Source organism: Agelaius tricolor, unplaced genomic scaffold (assembly GCF_023055355.1).
Source record: "Agelaius tricolor isolate 1412-34295 unplaced genomic scaffold, bAgeTri1.0.p SCAF_2, whole genome shotgun sequence".
NCBI lineage: Eukaryota > Metazoa > Chordata > Aves > Passeriformes > Icteridae > Agelaius > Agelaius tricolor.
In genome coordinates this window covers 33,737,701-33,756,717 of record NW_027269262.1, presented here as the reverse complement: position 1 = coordinate 33,756,717, position 19,017 = coordinate 33,737,701, and the positions used below count along the sequence as shown (strand labels likewise).

Genomic DNA, 19,017 nt, shown 5'->3' with positions numbered 1-19,017 from the left:
CTATTCTATGAGAACAATTATAAAGAATAAAAATAAAATTAAATGCAAAGGGAACTTAAAAATACAGAGGTATTTCCTCTCTCCATAGCTGATGTATATAACGGATGTACTCATAAAAATCTTTCTCAAGTCCTGCCAAACCATGCCTCCCCCCAGGGAAGAATCTCAAAAGGGCCAAGCATATAGAAACATCACTCTAGAATATTCTGTCATCTGTCACACAATGATTTCTTCAGAGTGAGGTCATGTGTGCTTATTTAACACCAGATAGCTTTTTCTTCAATCAGTGTGCCCAGTTGCTATGTTAATCCCATGTAAGCTCTTAGGATGGACAACATTTTGCACAGAAGTTCACCACCTGCATTATGTGTTGTCTGCTCTTTGAACCTGCCAGTTCCACTTCACACTCCTGAGCTCTTGCATAGGAATAGACTATGTGTGATCACTTCTAATCACATTTTCTAAGCCACTGAAGATTTTATTCTGCCCAGTCCTCATCCATCTCTTTTCTAGCCTATTCCTTGGATGGGGGCTATTCCATCCATACTTCTCAAGGCTCTACAAAGCTCTGGATGTTTTCCATCTCCTGGAGGTCAGGAACTGTGCTGGGACTGTACACAGTATAGGTATAACTCCACTCTGGACTTAAACACTGCCATAGTATCGCTTTATATCTTGTTCCCTATTTCTTTTCTTATAATTCCTTACCCTTGGTTTGCCTTTTGACTCCTATTGTGCAATAAGATGATATTTTCTTAAAACTGAGTGGTCTTGTATCAAGATCTAACCATCACCTGGCATTTATTTATATGCAGCTTCACCTATCCTGTCATTTTCCCTTAAACCAGAAATCTTGTTTGGCATTCAATTTATGAAATCATTGTCATAGTGACTTGTAAAATGACTTGTCAAAGTTCATAATTTTAACTCCATAACTAATTACTTTGGTGATTTCTGATATGGATCTCATTTCATATTAATTAAAATTTTATTAATTTATTTAAAAGAGGCCAAACATTAGAAAAAAGGTTAAAAATATCCAAGTTGCCCCCACAGTTATCTTTTCCATCTTATTCCAGCCCAATTCCTTTGTAATGCCATGTCTTAAAATATTGTTTGGTGGTTTGTCATCACACACATTTTCATCCTGAATGTGTCTCCAAAGTGCTTTAACTGGCTTTTCTTTCTTCTATATTAATGTATGCAAATGAAAAATATGAAAAACTGAAAAATACTTTAAGTTGCTCATAGCATTATTGTAAGATTAGATCCCAATGAAAGCATTAGAGATATGTGCCTTCAACCTGTATGGCAAAGCTGAAGAGCATCTCCATTTTGGAAGCAAGAAATTTTCATTTTGCTTTCATCTGCTGCACAAAGTTATGTGCTGGCTCAATGGTATTATTGCAAAAAGAAAATTCCATAGTAAATGGAATTTTCTATCATTATCCCTACAGATCTAGGTTGCAGGTGTACTGTTCCACTTTTATTTGCAACAGCCCCACAAAATGTGGGAGAACCAATCACAGCAGTTAGATTAAAAAATCCCTTTCTGCAGGGAAGTAACCAGCACACAGAAAGAAATAACAGAGGGAATATCCAGCTTTTGTCAACCAGACTCCAAATCATTATGTCCCTGACCAAATACCAGAACTGAAATATCAACAGTCAAGATACTAAATATATATATATATATATATATACATATATTTGTACATATTAACACACATTCATACATATACATCTACATCTATATGGAACACATTGAAAATAAATATTTAGACAAGCATTTTTTCACAAATATGTGCCTTTTCAAGTATCTCATTCTGAAAAGATTAGAAGAATCTGTAAAAATTACAGATAAAAATTACTGGTAAAAATTACACAATAATTCATTCGTTGATGACAAAAGCAGACATAATTTTAAAATATTAGCAGGGTATTTCCATAAAATGAGGATTCTAACTTTCTAAACTCTAACATGATATAAAGTGATAAAGGAATTATCAGCTGCATAGAAAGATTCTCAGGTCTCTAACTCTTACTTAAGTCAGAGATGCTTCATGAGAAAGCAATAAAAATATCTCAAAATCAATGGAAAGCACTGAATAAAATGGGAATTCTAAAGAAATAAGTACACCAATAACAAAAATCCAAAATGTTATTTGAGATAACCAGGAGTCCTTTATAACACAGTCATAATAAGGAAGTCATATATTATTGCAGAAATTACATGAGAAAAATTAGAATTGCTAATACAAGTTCTCAAGAACAAGGCAAGTAGGTAAGTTGTTTTTTTTAATGTACCCAAAAATCAAAAAAAATGGATCCATGACATTGCTTTTAAGGTGAGAAGCAATGATGACATTAAAATGAAAACTCAGAATTTTCTGTTGAAAAGGGTGTTGACTACCACCACAAAAAAAACCAAAAACAAACCCCAAAAATCACAAAAAAACCAAACCAACACACAAAAAATCCAAACAAAAACAAAACAAACAAAAAACAACAGCAAAAATAAAAAGAACAAAAATCAACAACAACAAAGAGGGCTGCCAGGCAGCTACAGCTGTGGGGACTGAGTCTCTCCCTTTATAAGGCACCCTCATGCACTAGGAACTCGCTCCACTTCCACATGACTTAGTAAGCATTTATTTTTGAGTCTTAACTACAAACCATTAAATCAGGTCTTACTGAGAAGCCTTCCACTGACTGTCCAGAAGTATGTCCATACCAACCTGTGCAGCTCATGGTTGATTCATAACCCTTTCTTTAAAGAAAAAAAAAATGAATAAAAATGAATGATTGGATTTGATCAGTCTCAGCATTCTTAACAAAAATAGAAGTGAGTACCTCTCTTGGGAAATTGACCAATCTGCATCCATTTTTCACTTTTCCTTCTTTTTTATGACCAATGGTCACCTGCAGTCAGGTCATAACCAGTCTTTAATAGCTGCTCAATAGTGGATAGTGATCTAGAGCTGAGCTGGCCTAAGCCACAAGTTTGCTGTCCTTTGACAGAGTCACTTGTATCAATGATCTGCCCATTATGGGAGTGAAAGTGAGCATGAGGTGAGATTTGTTAAGCGTGACAGTTCATGGAGACAGGCAGGAGAAAATATTTTGGGAGGGTAGAGAAGCATGGAAGGAAGGAATGCACTGCCCAGAATAGAGCTGCTGAAGGTCTAAGAACAAAGGCAGTTTGGAAAGTAGACTTCAGAGTGATTCAGGTCTTTAAAAAGCAAGATGCCCCCTGTTTTATAGCTTTAAAAAATACATATACAACCAAAGTATTGCTAATGCATATTAGCCCCACTTATAATGTGGTTAACAGCTATTATATGTTTCTTCTCTTTTATCCAGGGAGAGAAGTCTATACAGGAGGATATTTTAAAATAAAAATGCATAGGCATAAACACATTCTGCTGGATATGAATGCGGAAGACAGCTAATTGAGAAAGAATCCTTGCATTTGCACAGCTGAGATTTGTGAAAATTTGCAATTTTTATAGAAAAGCCCATGCTAGTGTTTGCCAGAGCCAGAAAAAAGTTTTTTCTCACTTGCATATGAAAGATACATTAAAATATTAGAACATGTTTATCAGAGAAGCGTGAGAGTCTGTCCAAATTTTTCCTCATCTGCCTCACAATCGTCATGGAGGACCACTGAAGAGAAGACCCCCCCCCCTCCCCCCCCCGTCTTCTCTGTAGGAGAAAGTTACACAAGCCACAGGCCCAAGACCTGAGAGCATTGCTAAGCTATTGTTTTCACAGGTGTTGTTTGCTGTATGCTATGCTGAGCCCAAAGAAGGGGGCACTGTGCCCTTTTTGCAACAATAGCCTTGGAAGCTGTCCCACCTCTTGGCCTGGCTGGACTTCTCCTGAGTTCTGGGTGGTCCCCTGCAGAAGACCCCTCTCACTTGTTTACAACAGCTGTGACAGACAAACTGGGATGTAAGAAGCTTCTTCACAAGGACTGAGACATGAAACCCCCATGTGAAAAGGCCCCTCTCCTCCTTCCAAGGACTGGGACTGAAACCCCTAACCTGGGACAGATGTGTGGGGGGAGGCAAGCTGACCAAAGCGAGATGTTTGCCTGCAGGTGTGACCACTGGACCAAGAAAACAATGGCCCTTGCTTACTGCTGAGAACATGGATTACCTGTTACATCTATTCTTTATTGTATCTGTTTCCCGCTCCTCACAATTTTCAATAGAATTATCATAATAAAAATCTCTGAGTTAGCTAGAGATTTTGAGATCTTTCTGATGTAACAGGAGGATCCTCGAACTGGACTGGACCAAAGGACTTCATCTCTATGTTTGGTAACTATATCCCTCTCTCTCTCTCTTCTCTCTCTTTCTCTATCTTTTTCTCTCCCTTAATCTCTCTATCACATTTTACTGTGGTCATTCAATAAAGGCGCATTTGTTTTGATTATCACTACAAATCCCCTGTGCCCTGTCAGGTTTTTTGCACCCTGAGATCAATCCACAAACCATCACGAAACCCTTTTGTAAGGACGGATCGTGACAAGAAAAAAAAAAATCTACCCTCTACAGCAAAACAATTTTACATACCTAAAATGTAATCATATGGAGGCTTTGATTTACTACCATATGGGAAACTCCAGCAGAGAATGGCCCAAGGCACTGGCAGAAAATGTCCTATGTTGGTACTAGCACTTTTTTAAAAAAAATAGTTTTCAAAATATGACTGCATTGCTGTGCTAGGGAAGAGCAGAGTCTTCAAGATTTGGGCACAAGTACAGTCCACTGTTCAGAGATGCTGCTCTGTCAGAGAGCAAAGTAACCATGAGGGATCCAGGAGAACCAAACACAGAAGCAAAATGACCTGTACTGCATAGCCATAAAGAGGATGGCTTTGTTCAAGGAAGCTCTTCCTCAGGCCCTCTGCCCACCAGCACGAAGTCTGGGTCAAGTCTGCAGCACTCTGCCATGTGCTTATTGCCTGTGTGTGTGTGCCCTGGCTGTCCAGCAGCTCTCCCTGTCTGCCCGGGTGTGCTTACAAACACAAGGTGCTCCACCTGGCACTTCACCTCGAAGGAAAAGGACATCAGTTCCTATTAAGTTTGAGCAGCACTGAAGTGTTTTTTGTGCAAAGCCAAGATGCTCCTTTTGAGTAAGAGAGCAGTACTTCATAGTCAAGCACTGCATAAAGATCTTGTGGCAGGTTACTTGTGGCTTGATTTTCCAAATTGACAATCACTGCCCTTAATCCTTTCCAGTGCAATTTGCTGGCCAGAACTCAGGACATTCTAGACAAATGATACTACCTATAATTACTTATAGTACAAACTTGAGGCTTGCCTTCTCCATAAAGTTGCTTAGGAATGAAAGAATAGTTTTAAAGTAGCACTGGGATATCCAGATTATTTCTTTTAAGTATTGGCCTATTTAAACATTTGCAGGAACAAGAGAATATTCTTCCTCCAAAGAAGTATTAATTAAATTAGATAATCTTCTATCCTAAATAGCTATTTTAATGGAGAATTCTCTATTTTCAGAGATGTCTGGTGGAAAGATTTTATTGGTCTCTACTGCAGCCTTAGCATATTCGTGGAGTAATTCATTATGGTTCTTTTTATCCATATCAGCATCTGTTTTTAGGCATAAGCATTAAAGTCTGTCTTTCTTATACAGTGGTGGTTTCTTCCAGAAAACAAGAGAGGTGCTACAATGCTAGAAAGGGTTGAACATTGAGTACCCAGGATAAAATGCAGCAAGGAAGATTAATCAGTTCCTAGATTGTTTTCTGGAAGTTTTTTCTCATGAGGTTTTGGTGATTGATGGAGAGAAGAGTTTTCTTGTCTTTTTTCACTTCTGATATTAACAAATCAAATCACTGAAAAAAAGAGAAAAAAATTCCTGTCTGGCTTAATAAAGCCTGTAAATCTTGACACTTAATATGAAGTTTAAGTGCAAATGTGTCCAGAGATTTCATAGAGACTTATCTCTGAAAGAAGAAGGTAAGTGTATGAGGAAAAGAGCTTCTCTGACCTTGCTAATGTGGTAGTGCTTAACAAATGCTGAAATATCCTATAGCCAGCTATGTTTCTATTTGGTAGGCAGTTCCTAACTGCCAAAATATCAGCATTGTCCTATCCCAACAATGTAGTCTTATGAAGGAGCATAAAATCAGGGTTAAATTTAGCTCTGGCTTCAGTTTTCAGAGAAATAAATCTGAATGATTGTATCCAATGTACCTGAAGTTTAAAGTGAAGAGGTACCACTGGGTTTATCATATACTGAGCCTCCTCAATGAATCAACAAAACTGTCACAGTGCCTTCTGTGTGAAGCAGCCAGGTATCCCTGACAGATGATGTGTCTGCTGCTTTTAATGACGGTTAGGTGGTGAATCACTCACTGGTTGTCTCACGCAGCAACCTCGGCAGCGCTGCCATCGCAAGCGGTAAACGGCTGCTCGGGTCCGTGTGTATGTCCTGAATTGTTGGGTTGGATATCTGATATCTGATTTCCTTTCCTCCAAGAGACTAATTCACTGAGGACTAGGGATTATGCCTTAAAATACCAAAGGGGGAACAACAGTCTGTATTTCCAAAAGCAGTTGAAAGGATGGGTCCTGTTGGGTACCTCTGGTAGCAGAACCTTCAGAACCGGAGGAGCTACTGCAAAGTAGCAGTGACAGAAATGTGACTACATAACAATAGCACAAGTAACAATAATTATATAACAAAACCCTTCCACTATCATGCTTCCATATTCCAGAATAATACTTCCACTCTGTAAGAGATGCAGAACCACATATATGGTTCTGTAAGAACCATAGTTCCATACTAAAATCAGTTTTGCCCAACAGCACAACCATGAAAATACCCAGACAAAAATACTGAGGTTGAGTCTAAAAATGTGAGGAGTGTAGCTGAGTGGGCCATATGATGACAAGTAGAATTTGATTTCAGTAGCTGTAATGGTACTGTAAAAACAGAACTACTTATACATTTTCTAAGAGTCATAATTAGTTCATGGAAATGTTCTGGGAATCGCTTTGACAGTGAAGTCCAAAATTTTGTTCAATGGTGTGCAACAGTGAAAAATAATACACTAAATATATGGAAGAGGATGAATAATAGATAAAACACATTACACAGATCTTCTAAAATATGCAATATTAGTCATCCTAACTAAAAAGGATGCTTTAGAGTTTCCATGTCACATGAAAAAGAGCTTAATAAGATTGGGACTATCTACCAAAGAGAAAAGAGGAAAATAAGGTTGTAAACACAGATGCATAGTAATGATTGGTGCTGCCAAAGGAAATGTGGAAGACTTAATTCTCTTCTTTTTCCCTAAAAGAAAAATAATGTATGTTCAATGAGACTGAAAAGCAACATTTCCAAAACTGAGAAAGGAAGTTCTTCACACCATGTCTGGTTAGCAATTACCCTGATCTGTGCAAAGTTTGCAAGAGTCAAAACTCCCTGACATTTATGAGAATAACAAAAGTGTTCAATTAGCAAGAGTATAAGAACTATGAGTTATACACAACTGCTCATTTCAAGTTACTACTCATTATGAATCACAGCTGAAATTTTCAAGCATGACAGATGAACTTTCAGATGTGCACTACACATTTCTGGTACCCACTTCTGAAAGTATTTGGGCCAGTCATTGTTTTAAACGAGGTGGTGGACAAGAGGAGTTACAAGTCTGGTCAATGATAGGGGTTCCTACATTCCTAAGGTAGGAACTTTCTAAGTGCTGGGTTTTTGGTAGGCAGAACTAGAATTGGAATTGTTTATTGAAGAGGAATAAGTACCAGCAAGCCTCATCTTGTTAAGTAGCTGTTGTTAAGCAGCAGCCATTCATCCTGCCATTTTAGAACTGACCCTGCCCTATATCCTTATTTTTGCCAATTTGATACATGTTTCCATGGGAACAGAAGCAGGACTAGCCACCAGCTGAGTCAATCTCAGCTGCTGGCTCCCAGCTCTCACGTTTTGTTCTGTTTCCTTGGAAACTGATGTCAAATGAAAGAGAGAAGTAAACCAGCTTTTACTCTTTAGTATTTACTCTTTCTTTGGACCTGTGCTAGATCCTCTGGGCCAGTAGAAGGCTTACAGATGATTTTATGGTCATTCAGTTTCCTTCTCTCTGGAGCATCTGCCAGCCACCAGAGTGTCCCAGCAGATGCAAGTAAGGGTTCTCAGTTTCAGCTACTCCTGGCAGGCCACCTGCTGAGAGCTACAATGTCAGGGTGTGAAAGCAGGCTACAGAATTCAGGAGACATTTGACTCCCACAGTCTGTAATATTTCAAATTGGAAGGAAAGAAATTAAATTTATTTAAAAAATAGTAGGGGAAACAGATGGGTGTAACGATACACAGAGCACAAATTGACTAACAAGCTCTGACCTGCATTAGGCTGAACACCCGCAGAAACTGCTTCAGCCAATTAAATTCTTCATTTCACATCACACATTTAACAAAGTTCTCTCAATCTGGCTGTTAGCTGACTGAACAGCACAATGTAAACAAAACCCCATAAACACATCTGTTTATGCATATATACATATGCAGAAAGAGAAAAGAATATGATCTGATCTTTTTCAAAACATCAAAGAATTTACAAAAATCTCCTTGAGTGCATGAATTTGAACCAGACACCTTCACCAATTCCAAATCTATGCTACTCCCATAGTATCATGTGGATACTATAATACCCCCCACCCCAGCCCACCCCACACTCCTTTGTGTATGATTTTGGACCAAAGTATTTTCCAGTTCCTTCAACAGCAGTGTTATTAATGCAAATGGATATTAAAGAAAAATATCTACATCTGTGCAGCCAAATCCAAATTTTCACATAACTTTCATCAAAAAGATGTAGGAACAAAGCAATTTTAAAAGACAAAATCTTTCCCAAGGAAATGTTTTATACTTGATGACCACAGCTCCTATTAACTAGTCCATCAGGGTATAGCACCACGCTCACCTTGGACTTTCACACATAATATATGCACTCCTTCCTGAGTATTCTTTACATCCCATCTCAGTAATTTTCACACAACTCTCACTTACCATTGACCTTGAATTACTATTGTGAGTAACTTTTGGAATTGTATATCTATATATAGTTAAATTCACGTACAGCCTAAGTAGCAGCTCAGTACTATTAATTTCTTCAGGTTCTTAGAGCAGTCCCACAGAAAAGACAATCAGATACCCAGGAACAGTATTTATTCCTCCAGTCCTGTTGTACGTACATCCATCTATTGAGGATATACTCAACACATCTGGGTGCTCTGAGACCTGTGTCAAGCCAGCTAACATGATTTTGTTCTGGGTTAGTTATTTAAATGAAAATTTTAAGCCAGACTTTTCTGTCTTATTCAGAAAGATGTAAGATGTACTCAATTTATTTAGTCTATTTATGGGTTTCCTCTAGCTGAACTTAAATCTGTAATTCCACCTTCCTCTATATCAGAAAGAGGTTACATCACAAACAAGACAACATTTGTTTTTACTGCTGCAGTTGCAATAAGGAAAGAGCATTTCACTTTATGCTAAACTTTGCAACGTCTGTCCCAAATTCTTCACAGTCAGCCCTCATTTATATTTTCTAAAATAACTTGATATAACCTCTTCCACTGAACAATACTGATACCAGCACAAAGACTGGAACTTGTCCTGAAGGACTCTACTGGCTACATGCCTCCTTACTAGAAAATGAACTTTTATTTATTTCTTAGTTCTGATTCCTTATTCTAAAGAACTTCATACCGATTTGAGGGCTTCTCTCTTATTCCGTGTCTATTTCCTTTCTGTGAGAGCCTTTGATGAAAGAAATTGATGAGTTCTTTTTGAGACCTAGCTGGCTGTGTCAGCTTCTATTCATGTCTGCTGGCTTCTTCAAAGGACTTCACTAAGTTTTTATGACTTGTTCCTTCACAAGTGTGATATCGAACTACTCCTCAGTGTAGCATATCAATTTCTAATCCTACTCCTGATTATAATTTTTATAAGTTGGCCTACTACATTCACTTACAAATTTAAGGATTCTACTCTGTCTTGAAAACATGGCAAGATATTTGCAACATGTTGCTCAGATATCAAAGCAGTTCTGAGCTAATGATTACATACTGTTGTCAGTAGTTTGACAATTATTCTTTTGAATTGCTATAGAAAACCTGGGAGAATAGAATCTTTTTCCATTGATTTATTTCTGATCAGTTTCCCTATTCCTACCAGCAACTCCAGTCACTCCTCAGTGAGTTCATCAAAAGGGTTCTAGCACAGCAATCTCCAAAAATCCCTCCACTAAGAATTTTGCTGAACAAAGCAGCAAAGCAATCATTTAATCATTCCACGTAGCCTTATTTTCTGCAAGTAATGATCTTCTATTCTGCTTAAACATTATTCCCAAGATTCTGTGGCAAACTTGCTGCTACTGGTATTTACAGAAAGATTTATTATTCTTTTTTCATTCATTGTAAGATGCTTTTTTAGACTGCCTTATTTTCTTCTACATTTAATTTACCTGACATTATGATCCTGTGTATTTTCCCCATTTGGATATTATTTTATTTTTTTGAAGGATGTCTTCCTGCTGTTTTGTCACGCTGAGTTCTTTCTTTTTCAAGTCTTACTTGATGTGTGGCATGTAATTACTCTGTGTCTCACGTATGAAATTCTTAATACTCTCTAAACCACCTGATTTAGCTCTCTACAATTTACTCTTTAGCCTCTCTTTAAGACACATCCTTAATTTAATGTTCTTCTGCTTTCTGAAGGTGAGTACCACTCTACAGACCTTTTTTGTTTGTTGCTTCTTCAAAGCTATCAAAACTAAGAACAATTTATTTGTAGCTATGGAAAACTCTTTCAGATATCAAGACTTTGGAATGGATTCTGTGGGCTATTCAGAATGAAATCAAGGGTTAAGTCTCTGTCTGTGGGTTCTCTAATCTGTTGAATTACAAATGAGTTAGTCTGAGCAGCATTTTTTTTTTGGTTTTGCAATGTTTTTGAGTCCCTCAACATATCAGTCAAAGCTAAACTTCTGGCTTGTTGTGCAGTAATATGTGTCTGGCAGCATCGTTATACACTTGCAATACATAGGAATTCTGTCTCACTCACTGAAATTATTAATTTGGTAATATGAATTGAACTTTCGTTAACATACTGCACTACTCTGATGCTGGCATGGCCTACTAATCTTTCCTGCATATTGGTATTTTTGTTATTACAACATCCTCATATAAGGTTTCCTCATATTAGTTTCTGAATTTTACATTTATATCAATGCTAGAAGTCCAAATAGGACATGTCTCATTGATCTCTTTTTCTCTTCTGTGTCTTCTAAAATGGCATCTCATTCAGATTTTTTTCTCTATTTCATGTTTATTACCATCCCAGGACAAATTAGGGTGAAACCTTAAATACTGGTATTCCAGATACCAGAATGAAGTTTATTTTTAAATATTGATAATGCTATCATAAGAATGCATAAGAGAAAGCATCACAGAAATAACTACTTAATTTATCCAGGCTGCTGCCCTGGATAAACCTTTTAAAATTTTACATGAAATATTGGCATCCAGTATGGAAGATACTACTTTCATTGAATCTAACACTAATGCAAGATATTTTTACCTTGGGAATTATAAAAGGTAGTCCATTTCCCCTACAAGTTATTATTTATTAAACATTATCACTGTCTACCTTCCAAGGCCACAGAGATCCAGTCTGTTTCATAGACATTTGTGTTGGGAGAAGATAAGCCAGTCAGAGGCTTTCAAGCCCAACTCTAGAGTAAAAGCGTTACTACACCATAGAATCACAGAATATTCTGAGTTGGAAGGGACCCATAAGGATCACCCAGTCCAGCTCTTAAGTGAATGGACCATACAGGGACTGAACACATGCTCTCGGCATTATCAGTGCCATGCTCTGACTAGCTGAGATAATTGTGAGCAAGAGGTGAGTGTGAGTGCATGTGTACACACAGACCCTTTCAACTGCACTAAGAACATGATTGAATTATGATATGGCTGTTGCACACACTGCACTTTCTAAAGGATTTTGCTATTTCAGACTGTGGTTTCATTCCAACACAGCTGAGCAACTGAAATTGGAGGGATCTGGTTTCCTAAGTGTTCTTTTCTTGTGGCTGGATTCTCTTCAGCTAAGAGTGAAGACCCCCTGTAGCAAGTCATTTAAAATATCTGTTTTTAGACAAAGGGATGAACTCACTCTGAGATCCTAGTCTCTCAGAGGAGACACTGCCAGAATGTCTCCTCCACACAGCTGGCTGTTTCCAGTAAGTCTACTGTGGCCTTAGTCCTTAAGAGATGTATCTGCTCAAATTTGTCAGATTTGACTGAAACAGGCAAAGTTTTTTAGGCAGTAGTAAAAAAATCGCACAGACCACCCTAGCACATAAACTTCTTAAGAAGGCAGGTCAACAAGCAAACAATGGTAGAGCCTTGCAAATCTCTTCTACAGCAGCATCCAGAGAAGCACCATAGTTCCTCATGGGCAGCCCAGCCAGGGAGACAGTGAAGGAAGGATGCACTCCAGTTCACATGACTGGGAGAAACAGTCTGGCAGGGACCTGGCTCAGATCTGAGCATAATCATTTTGATTATGACAAAAAAGGTGAATCATGATGAGAAAAGCAAATTCCTGGTTCAGCCTAGGAAGAAATTAGTGAGGGAAAAAAGTGATAGTCTCTCCACTGGTCTGAAAAATTAGCAAAAGGAGAAATGTTACAGGCAGGGAATCTAGGAAAACAGATAAATAGAGATAACATTATAGATTAATTCCCTTTTTTTTTTTTTACACTGCTGCTTGAAGATTAGAAGCCCTTTGTGTTATCAAATGCTTTTGCATTATAAGAAAATCAAGCCTACAGTACTCTTAGGAAAAGTACATAGGGACACTGCTACAGTTCTTCTGCAGATCACTGTACAGTTAGGGAAGTTTTAACATTGTCCCTGCCTTGGCCTTTAACCTCTTTTCTTTTATCCAGCAACTTTATTGTCCATATACCATAAACTACTTCCCCTGCTGATGACTGGAGGATCTGGATGCTTTATGGTTCAGTCACTAAAACTTTTAACGTGGCGTCTTATGGCAGCCACAGATGTGCTTTTCCTGAAGAAACCATACCTGTAGGGTCAGGATGCCAGAAACTGGTCTGAAAACTGACAGATCCAACATTCCATAGGATTTCTGCCTTCAGTAACAGCCATAAAGTTTCTAAAAATGCCTTCACTTCCCTTTGTTTTTTTAGATTTAGACTGCCTATCCTCAGCTTATAAGGCATGAGTTGCTTGGACTTTGCAAACAACTCCAGAAAAGGAGCCTGGATTTTAAAGTTCTGCGTTTAAGAACTCTTTTAAAAAGTTCTTGATAATTTCCTGCTGTTGCTTCATTAAAATGAACTATTTTGTGAATAACAGCAAGCAGCCCAGGACATTACCAGTGTTTAGGCTTCTTGTCTTGGTTCCTTTGATCCATGTGCTTATGAACACACAACTACCAGAGGGTCCACCCGATAGAAGCCAAATGCAGAGCTGTCACACAGGAAGCTGATGAGTGCTCATAAACAGAGCTCAAATGGTTCATTAGCTAGAATGACTGATTGCATTCATAACTTTGGAGCCTTCATTTAGTTTAATCTTTATCACTTGGATTAGCATCAACTATCAGAAATAACCCCTTTAAAATTATTTCACAAAATCAAGTGGGACAAGAAATATCCACTACAAAATATTCCTGAAATAAAACAGAAACTTGCCACCAGTAGTGTGTACTATGTGGCAAGTATTTTTCAAACACAGAAAAGATAATATGTGCTTCATCAAACTCAACTAAAGAATTCACCATTACACTTTAGTAACGTAAAAATAAAAAAAAATAGCATAACAACAACAATAACAATAATAATAATAATTATAGCAGCAAAGACAATTGTCATTTACTTTTACACAAGATTTTTTGAGACCCGAAGAGGTGTGCTTCAGGAAAGTAAATTGCAGTTCACCTCACTGTTTTTATAGTAACATATTTTATGCACATACAATAGTTTAATGATCACATTTGCTAGCATGATACTTTTATTTCCTTCCCACCCGAAATCCATTAGCTTCAAAAATATTCTGCGCAACTTACAGTAATAGCTAAGAGCTCTAACAGTAAGTTCAAGTCAATTGATGCTGAGGGATCAAAATATCAAACATTGTCATGTGTGTATTCAGTGTCACTTTGCATGGGCTTATATAATTCCAGGAGAATTTCAGCTCTTATGCAAATTTCAGGCAACTGGTGTGCAGCCCCATGGTCTGGAAAGCCCCAAATGTGGAAAAAACACACAAAGTTTTTAGATTTATATATTAGATGATCAAAGAATATACACTGAAAAGTTCAGATGGAAATTGAATCAACCATTTAAAATCATTTAAAACTACAGCAAACATTATTTTTTAAATATATGTTACTTATGGTTTAACTTCACAGTTACTGCTGCTGTCTATGGACATTATCCTCAAGTGAATCTAATAACACTAGATATCAGGTTCTTTAGTTTAAACTAAAGTAAAAAGTAAAATTCCTTCTATCTGAGATTATTTTAATTGGACTTTTTGACTATTTGTCATAATGTGTTTGGGTTCAGATGAGCAGAGACAACGTTAACAATACTGACAACTGAAATATCACTTACAATACAATTGGAGCAAAATGAAATAAACAAGGTTCTCAACAAGCTGCTATGGCTTCAAGCTATACACACATAGACCAGAAGTGTCTCCAGCAGACAAATTTAAGCTACATTTTCTATTTTTCATTGGCAACTGTGTTAGCTGGGAAGTCTTTCAAACTCTAGGGAATGACTGAGACAAATCTTTTCAGATTCTTAAATGATTTTTTTTCAAAAAAATCTCCTTGCAGTTTAAGATGCATTGTTCTAGGATATCTTCTAGAAATTATACTAAAAAAGTGAAAACTTCTCCTAATAAAATGCCAGAGCTACACTGGAAAGTAAGAACAAAGGAAAAGCAGTGGAGTGAAATGGTATATATTTTCTTGCAAATGTTAACATCAGAAGAGAAAACAACTGTTCTTTTTCTTACTGATTGCCAAGTATAGGAGAAGAGACTAACACTTCTAGATTGTCCTTATATAATCTAGGACAATCCTAGCTTTCAGATATCACCAGTTTCCATGTTGGAGGCAATAAACTCTCAAACAATGCACATCTACATACAGACAGATTTTTTCCTAGGTATAAATTGTTGCTTCCATGTTTCTTACTGTCAGTTTGTCCAGAAAGCTCTACTTCAGCTCCACTTCTAGAAACCAACCAGAGTGTTGGAACGTGTGTACAGCTGGCATTAAGCTATTACCTCCTGCCTATCAAAATTGCTCGTGTGACCTTTCTGGGAATAGCATTAAGAGAGAAACAATCAGTATGGGTGCATGCACATAAAATTACTGCAAATAAATATAGCAGTAGGTAACATAATTCCTGACCATCTCCACAAAGAATGCAGTCTAAGCAGTGACCTCTCCTGCACTTGAATGAGCTCTTACTGAAATTCACTAATGGGTTCTGATAATCTATTATTTATTGCAACAGACTCTAATAGAGAGTCTTAGCAGAGGGCTCTGCTGTGTTTACAACCCTTGCAAATAAAATGTCTCTTTGTCTTTTCTATTTGGTTTTGAAAATCAGAACCCTTCCTCCCCCAAAATACACAGCTTGACTTGCTTTCATTTTACCTAATGCATCTTTAGCTTAATCTTATGGAAAGCTGTAGATACTGACTGATATGCAACGATTAGTATTACTTGGGCTTGAGGACATACCTCCATGTTATACTTTTCCACTGTCCTCCTCAAAGGATCCACAACCTGCCAGCAAATCAGGATGCAAAGATCAATCAGTAGCATCCCTCCAACTATCCCCAGTAGCTTCTGGTCTTTAATGATCTGGAGAGACAAAAAAAAAAAGAAAAAAGAAGTAGGGAGATTCCCATGAGCCACAGATAGACCCTATACAGCTTTATTCCTATACAGGGAGAAAGACACAGGTTGCTAATATTAAAGGTTTTTAACAATGAACAAAGAAAAGAAATATAGAAAGATGAAAGCAAGACAAATTATTTTAGTTTATTTCATGGGTGTTAGAAATATCTGAAGTGCTTTCCCACTTCTAAAAAGACTTTGGGAAGACTCTCAAACATTTATATTGAAATCCAGGTTTAATATTAACTCCTGGAAAATGAGAAAAATATATTCTAGGGAGCCACTACTGTGTTTATGCATGCAAATGTGGAAAAATGTTCATCAGCCTCTCAGAGTAAAAGGCATTGAGGTAGTTTTCACTAAGATTTAGTTCTCACTCTTTCATAACCTTCTTGGATGTGGAAAATGCAGAAGTTATCAAAAGTTTACTCTGCAAGTTTTTTGTGTCTATGTGTTTAATATTTGCCTCTGTTACCCAGGGAGCAGGAAGGAATGATATATTTTTTCTGTATTACAAAGGTCAGAGGCTTTAATGCACATCTAGCGTAAAACATGCTTTTAATTTTGTTTGGGGTTTAGGTTCCAAAAAGAAAAACAAGAGTTGCTGATAAAAATAAAAATCCAAACCATGTATTAGAGTCTTTTATAACTGCATGCAATCCCTATGTAATTTCTACTGTTGTACACATAGCAACACAGAAAAAATATACTGGAATTGCATTATTTCAGTTGCAAAATTGTAATCATGTTGAAATATCAGGCCTAAATTAATTTTATTTCAGTGTTCTTGAGTCCATGGTCATGGTTTCTTAATTAATATCTACCTCTATTATTAAGAACACTCATCCAATAGTCAAAAGTTATTGCCAAATTGCTTTAACATGGACAAATACGCATCTTTTTTCCAAGTTTCCATTCTGGGAAACAGTTGACTTAATCCAAATGAAATATTCAAAAATACTAAGCCTGAGAAGCTTATGAAAGTTGTGATTATTTCAGTTCAATTTGATGAAATTATTAGGATTTCAAAAATGCATTAAAAAGCCAGAAGTGTCAGCTAATCTTAATAGAGGCAAGGTTAGTATTCATGCGTAGAATAAATTGTATTTGCATTACATTCTTATCAAGCTGAAGGAAATGATGAAAATGACCAAAATTTGAAATCATGTATAATGAACTTTAGAAAGTCTGGTTTTCATATTGCTTGGTGTGATATCTTCTCTGTTTTGAAAGTTGTTTCGGCAACATTGTGCACCACATTTTGTTAATCTGCTAGTTCATTTTAGAGATAATTTGGAATAAACTAAGAGTAAAATAAAGGCTAGTAATCAGAATGAGCTAAAGGACTCGATACAATATTTTCATTTCCTGAGGCCAGTTATGTAAATCCATGTAGCTACCACTGACATAAAGCACTGGAAAGTGATGCTTTCCACATGTTTATGGCAGCAAGGAACCAGTACACCCATCTCAGAATTCTGAGACAGCACAGGCATGTCGGGAGAGGGCCGGTGAAAGGGGAGGTGCAGCTTTCATGGTGATAATGTCTTGCTGCTGGGTGATTTGGCAAGGAGAGCTTTGCAAGGAAAAAGTGCCTTGGTGTGCTGTGCAAGGGGAGGAAGATTGTTGAAATGTGTTTCTTCATAAAGCTAAAATGAAAGCAGATATTAAGCAAAGATTCTCAGACACAGCTTGGTCCCTTGTCTTCTTTGGGAAAACAGAACTATGTCTGACCTTTTAGCTGTTTATCAAGTGGCAATCAGAGCTGAAAAGGAACAGGTTAGCCTTTTTTAATCTCTTTTGTAATGCCTGCAAACAGACCTTGAGTGAAACATACCTAGTACTGCTCCTAGTATGAGTGGAGACATGGAAGAGAAAACAATGGAGAGTCAAGTCCATAAAGAATTTGGATTTAGATGAAATGTTGACACTTTAATTCAAATTTCTTTTCCTCCCTCTTAAATGGCTAGGGCATTTACTGTATTGGCATATTTTAGTTGGTCTTCCTTTTTTACTGATGTAGTTTATTTTACTGAAGTTGGCTGCTGAAATATTATATGTTTAGCCTTTCTCAGTAGCCAGTAGGCGGGGATAAAAGCCTTTAAAAGACAATTCATCCCACCTATCCTGGGAAAGATTTACGGTCAGAAAAATTAGTGTTCTGAAACATGTCCCTCCCTTCCTCCCTCCCCGCCCCCCAAGAGGAGGTGAAGACAATTAACTTCAGCTAAAAATATGCATTTGACAAACTAAAAGCCATGTGAAAGCATCTTGCCAGAAATGTCTCCCTCTGCTCTTCTAAGTCAAAAAGGTTCCTTGAAAAAACCCTCAAAATATTTTATCTTTCAAATGGAAATAGCACACATTTTACTTAGGATATGTAAGCAGCCCAATGTCTCCCATATTTTTATGAAGTATCTTCATATTGAAAGTAAGGTTGCATTGAATTCAGATTTGCCAACCCCTGGTAATATTAGTCAATCTGGTACAGCGATGCCAGAAGCAAAAGAGTGAAAGGATATATTATTAAAAGTAGTCATACTGATAATCCACTCACAGAATCAAAATAAAAAACTTCCTATTCATGATCACATTGCTAATGTTATCACATCACTTCTCCTTGCTCTTGTACATCTTTCATTTGTACCTTGCACTACTGCAGATCAGTATTTTAGTTTGAAAACCTTTTTTTGGATAGGTAGTTATTAGAAAAAGATAAGAGTAGATAAACAGCAAACAGTTGAGCTCTTCCTTGGATACCTCTTGGAGTAATTTTTCCTGCATTACTCTGCCCTTTTCTGGACAGAAGGGGAGTTGTATAACAGCAGCTGTCACTGGCAGCAGGTATTATTCATCCCTTACTCTGCCAGACAGCCAGGAGGAAGGCAAGCAAAAGAAAGCCCATAAGATAACCTAAGTGACCTAGACCAGCATGATGAGCTCTGCAAAACACACTGGTGCTGGTGCTGCTGCAGGGTGAGAGGGCTGAATGCAGGGTACCTGG

At 37.3% G+C, this 19,017-nt stretch overlaps 1 protein-coding gene across 2 annotated transcripts in view; it reads right to left on the bottom strand.

The window, feature by feature from the left end:
- The window catches only part of GABBR2 (gamma-aminobutyric acid type B receptor subunit 2), a 459,095-nt gene that overhangs the window by 113,740 nt on the left and 326,338 nt on the right, over positions 1 to 19,017 (bottom strand). For both annotated transcript variants that reach the window (XM_071455578.1, XM_071455586.1), the window contains exon 14: positions 15,855 to 15,977. In XM_071455578.1, the coding sequence (XP_071311679.1) occupies positions 15,855 to 15,977 (123 nt within the window). The remainder of the gene's footprint in view (positions 1 to 15,854; positions 15,978 to 19,017) is intronic.